Genomic DNA, 5,513 nt, shown 5'->3' on the forward strand with positions numbered 1-5,513 from the left:
GCTTGACTCTACAATACCACAATAAGTACATCATGTATGCAGAAACACTGTTGCATCATGGTATCAGTGTGTGTATCGAGTTCCATGACCAGTTTCAGTAAATAAAAACAATTTAAAATAACAGTAACAATGACTACATCATTTAAAACAAAGAAATCTATTTTTTGTTAACATTTGATCAGAATGTAGGTTTATTGTTTTAAGTATTGAAATAGTTCAGTCAAGTTCAGTTCAAGTATTGTCATCTGTATCATGAATGGTTCATATTTTCATATTCCAGTATCAGAGGAATAATCACGCCTGCCTCTGCACAGTGCAATGGCAGCTGTTTGCACTTTGTTTACGGCCCTGTTTATGTGCATGAGGACTGTAGCCTTTACTTCATGTTGATGTGTTCTGCAGAGGGGTTCATCCCCCACTCTTCACTTCTTTGTGGGATGATTCAGCAGACTGTCTGCCCTGGATGAAAGCTCTGGGTATAAGTCGCCATCATTTTAATTGTATGTTGACAATTTGTCACAGACCTGTTTAATTTATTCTAAGTTACAGCCTCTGTATTAAAATACATCTTAAAAGGATGAAAACTAAAGTCTTAAAGCATTAAAGAAGAATTAAATTCAGGGTGATTTATTGCAGTTGGTTTCTGGGAAACGGTTGTATATCATCCTTTTCAGTGTCTGATTGCATTTAATTGACAAAAACAATAATGAAGAGGTTTTGGGTGGTTGGATGGTGATTTGTATATGACAGGCTCCATGATGTTGGTTCAGTTCAGAGAGGATGTTTTCAGCTTCTGGTCCCGATGTTTAAGTAACAGTAGAACAGTTGTTATGAGGAAACGAGTTTAAATCTCTCCTCTGTCAGAAATACCAGCGCAGAGTTAAATCCAGAGAGTTGTGCAGGGCTGTAGGGACAGGCATGTTACAGCCTTTACATATATAGATATACAGTATATATATATATATATATATATATATATATATATATATATATATAGGAGCAACACCTGTGACATAGTAGGCAATAGACATGGCAGAAGCTCCATGTCTTACATACTTGTGCACCCATGGCACATTGGTTCTCCATGCCCAAAGGCACTGATTGGACCATGTTGCAGGAGTCACACATGGTAGAAAGCAATCTCTGTAGGCGTCCAAGGAATTGGTTTTCCTCTCCAGCCTTGGCATCTCATGCCACTGCTTTAAGCTGGCCCTCTTCCTTCTTCTCTCAGTTGGGGGTTTGGCTGACGGTGTGCCATAGATCATGGATACTTTGTTTGAAATATCTCGACAATCTTTACAACTGCTGTCCATTTGCCCACATGTGTTCCTGCCAAGATGCCCTGATTCACAGAAGTCTTAAGACACAGGAATTTGGCCTTGCCCTCACGCTCGCACCAACAAAACCTCAGTTGGACTTGCATAACATACCAACAAAGTCACATATGAATAAACACATTCACGTGCCTGGACACACGCAAACACAGATGGTTCGTGGAGAAAATAGAACTGTGCAACAATAGAAGTAACGTGAAAACATGTGCATTAAGTATCGGATGGTTAACTCTTTATGGGATTCCATCATGTGGCACATTTTAGGATTCTACGTTTCAACTTAAATGAAGATCTAAATCGTCCCATCTTCATCCTGCCCTGAAGCGACCTGATAAACCTTCCAGTACACGTGGTTTCCCCTGTTAACGCCCACGCGCCTCCTTTAGGACGCATCATCACAGACAGGAAGCTTGGAGCTCGGGTTCACTCCCTGCTTCGTAGGGTTGGCTAGTTGACTCGATGGTCATTGACTCCCAGCTCAGTCTTTGCCCCCGTCTTTCCCTCTGAAGTGTGAACTCATTCACCCTTCACCAACTAATCCTTCCATCCTCCCTGATATCCCTGCAAGTGTTCGCTATCTGCATCCTTGGAGGAAGTTTGGATTCTTAGCACATGTCAATTAATGGGTCCTGAGTCAGTCTGAAGGCAGGAGCTTCCTTCGTGAACTAAATGAATTCATGCGTTGGTGCTGCCATCCAACAACAACAACACTGCATCATGGCTGAGTATGTGCATATGCTGTATGGCACAATGTTTGATCTTTTTCAGCCCTTAAAACACATTTTCAGCATCTAATTTTGAACAAAAACAAAAATATACTAATTTAAAAAACTGTAGTTTCATATAAAGCACATTGTTGACTCTTTTTTCAGTCTCAGGTTTCCAGAAACCAAGTGTTAGGGGACTCTTAATAGACCCGGCCCCCTCTCTTACACTGTGTTAAGAGGCTCTTTAAAAACTGTTTAGGGGGAAATAAACATTTAAAAGGGAGAATCTGTGTGTCTTGATGCAGTGTAGGGTATAAAGCAGACTCTACAACATCTATATGTATATATATCTTACATTAGCACAGCACAAACATCTGAGAATAGTCAACCTGTTAATACAGGAGGAAATGCTCCTGGTCCTTTATTGTAAACACGTCTGTCTGGTGTCATTTATATGTCTGTTTGCTGCAGTTTAAGTACGATCTGTGTCGGCTGTTTCTCTCTGATGAACAGTGAAACCATCCTCAGGTCTGACCTGAACTACATTGAACAGAGCTGCCAAGAGCAAGTAACCCCGGGACCTCCTTCAAACTCCACAATAAACACACAGTTAACCCCGGATGCTGCACGTCCCCCTGCTCTTTTTTTAAGTTTCCACTTCGGTGGTCACAAGGGAAGAAATGACCCCAAAAACCTGTCCTGGTCCGGACTGCAGACCTAAACTCAGTGATGAAATGTAGAGATATGTAGAGAGACGGTTCAGCTGCAGCTGGCAGGGATGGAAACATCACTTTGAGCTCTGTTGTTGTATATCACAGACCGTTGTCAGCCACGCTGGCAAGCAACTATTCCAGTTTTCAATGCTGTTCTCTAACAGCCGTAGTCACAGAGCACATCTGGAGAGCCTCAATGATTAAGTGAGCGTAGGAAGAGTAGACAAATATACTTTATTAATACTTATTTCAGTGTGTCATGGAAATTGTCTGGCCGTAGCTCAAGAGAGGAGGCCTAGTGTTGGACCTTGGGGAGATAGAGGGGACATGAAATACCTTCACACTAAGTGTTTTCAGTGTGGAGCATCTCTGCTGGCTTCATGGAGCCTACCGTCAAATGAGCACGAACTCAGACACAGCAGTGAGAAGAAGATGGGGTGTGATTTCAAATTACGACGCTGAGTTCAATTTCCATAAATGTGAATACGTGATCAGTGTATACGGGGACGCACTGAGCGTGAAGGTTACTTCTCTAAAGCTGTGAATATGATCAGCGATCAGGGACACTGCGCGCTTCGTGCATGAAGTCTGCTGCTCTGGCCGCTAGAGAGCGAAGTGAACCAGAGACCGCGCGCACAAAGCAGCCGCTGCGGGCTTCAGGTGACAGCCGGGCGGAACAATTCATTCATCAAACTGAGGCTCAAAGGAAACAGAGTAAAAGTGGACTAACAATAGTGACATCACTGAAGGTACCACGGACGGACCACGAGCTAGTAGCGCTGCAGTCTGATCAGGAATAACTCCCCCGTGGTATAGTGCTTAAAACCAGGATGGAGAAGTGTTTGTGATGATATCTTTAGTATACTGAATGGCTTTAATAATTCATAATAATCAGTACAATCACTCTTACAATTTGCCAAAATGTGTTGATTTTGTATCTTAATTTATATAATAGAGAGAGAGAGAGAGAGAGAGAGAGAGAGAGAGAGAGAGAGAAGGCATTTATTTTAACCTTCCAAATAACAGAGTGTCTGTCTCCAGTGATTCATTTGAATATCTACAATAGACTGAATATAGAATGTACAGATTGTTATTGGTAAAATATGTAGGATGTCGGCGGGAGTAAAACAGGCCAATACATGCTGAAAAACATATATCAGAGAATTAAAAAGAATGTGCTTAGTGTGTGCGCGCACACTGGGAGCCGCACTTTGACTCTACTCACGTTTATGTTGCCGGTGCCTGGGGCTGCTGTGCTGCTGACAACCAGTGTAATCCATGCAGTGCAAGATGATCAAAACAAAGGAAATCAGTTGTAATTGCATAGTAGCCCAGAGATGAGACTCGTAAAGCCAATGTCAATGTTCACCACGTCACGTATGGAGTAAGGTTCCGTGTTCTTCCCCCAGACGGAGGCAGAGTGTGCAGGGTATAGGTAATATTCCTAGACACAGCAGGACCCCCAGCTATGTGGTGATATGTGGTGATGGTAGTGTACGGTGGCCCAGTGATGCCGGGGCCGCTTAGCATGTAACATCCTGGATAGGATCTTCATATGTGCCAAGAAAGCCGGAGTGAGTCAGGGATCCGCTATCCGTGCTGTGTTAACGAACATCCCTTCGAAAAAACAAACACAAAAACACGACAAAAAGCTCGATGCTCATCCGGTGTGCGCGGCAGGAAAGCAAAACCACTCATTAGTGTAGGTCGAGAAGATAAGTAGAATTATTATTTATGATTAGCATGACTCTCACAAAGTTTGAGATAACATTTCCATGTGCGGGACTCCAGATTGACCTTCCTCCCCCTCTCCGCGTCTTTCTCAGTGGAGATGCGCCGCGCGTCCCGGTGTGCGCGCGGACACCCTAACGTGCCAGGCGCGTTGAGGGTCTCTGCTTCATCTCAGCATCAGCTAAAAGCGCGAAAAGTAAAAGCCGTCAAAGGACCAACACTGGTATTACAAAGAAATATCTAAGTTGAAGTTTCGTTGTTCTTCTGTCGGCTGTCAAACACACACCTCCTCTCCCTCGCTGTCGGCGGCAGGCAACTGAACAAAAGTAAATCTCCGCAGTTTCAGCGCTTTTCTGCTTTGCGTGCAGGACCCATTCACTCCCCTTTCTGCCGGCCGGCTGATGACTTCAGCCCTCTGCTCTCTCTCTCTCTCTCTCTCTCTCTCTCTCTCTCTCTCTCTGACGCGGGGGGTGCTTGCCCTCTAAATAAACTTTGGAGCTCATAGGGGGGAGAGAGAGAGAGAGAGAGAGAGAGAGAGAGAGAGAGAGAGATACAGAGAGAGAGAGAGAGAGAGAGAGAGAGAGAGAGAGAGATACAGAGAGAGAGAGAGAGAGAGAGATACAGAGAGAGAGAGAGAGAGAGAGAGAGAGAGGTTAAGTTATTTTAACGAGGGTTTAGAAGTGTGTACTGTAGCTTCTCTATGATTGACTGACGTTTTGCTCCCAGTGATGCTTTAAATGTGCATCTTTTAACATGAACTGAATGTAAACATGACATGATTGAAGAGAATGCACTCACCTGCCACCCAGCGTCTTTTTTGAGCTGAATATATATACATATAAATATATACATATACAGTATATATATATATATAGCCAATATAGTTAAAATTGTTATTTGTTTGAAAAGTTTTTTTCTAAAGTTAACAGAAGAAATGTTTTTTTTTCACGCAAGTAAATTGTATTCCAACAATAAAGTCCTTTAAAAGTGGTCCCAAGCAGCAGCATGAGGAAACAGAAGAGCTCCGT

The 5,513-nt window shown here is 43.1% G+C and overlaps 1 protein-coding gene across 1 annotated transcript in view; it reads right to left on the minus strand.

The window, feature by feature from the left end:
- rspo3 (R-spondin 3) overlaps positions 1-4,895 on the minus strand; it is a 13,868-nt gene extending 8,973 nt beyond the window's left edge. The window contains exon 1 of the mRNA XM_068736358.1: positions 3,980-4,895. Coding sequence (XP_068592459.1) covers positions 3,980-4,079 — 100 coding nt within the window. The 5' untranslated portion in view covers positions 4,080-4,895. The remainder of the gene's footprint in view (positions 1-3,979) is intronic.
- Between the last annotated feature and the right edge of the window lie 618 nt (positions 4,896-5,513).

This window comes from Cebidichthys violaceus, unplaced genomic scaffold (assembly GCF_023349555.1).
Source record: "Cebidichthys violaceus isolate CVI_PGR_0920_01 unplaced genomic scaffold, fCebVio1.0.p SCAF_7, whole genome shotgun sequence".
NCBI lineage: Eukaryota > Metazoa > Chordata > Actinopteri > Perciformes > Stichaeidae > Cebidichthys > Cebidichthys violaceus.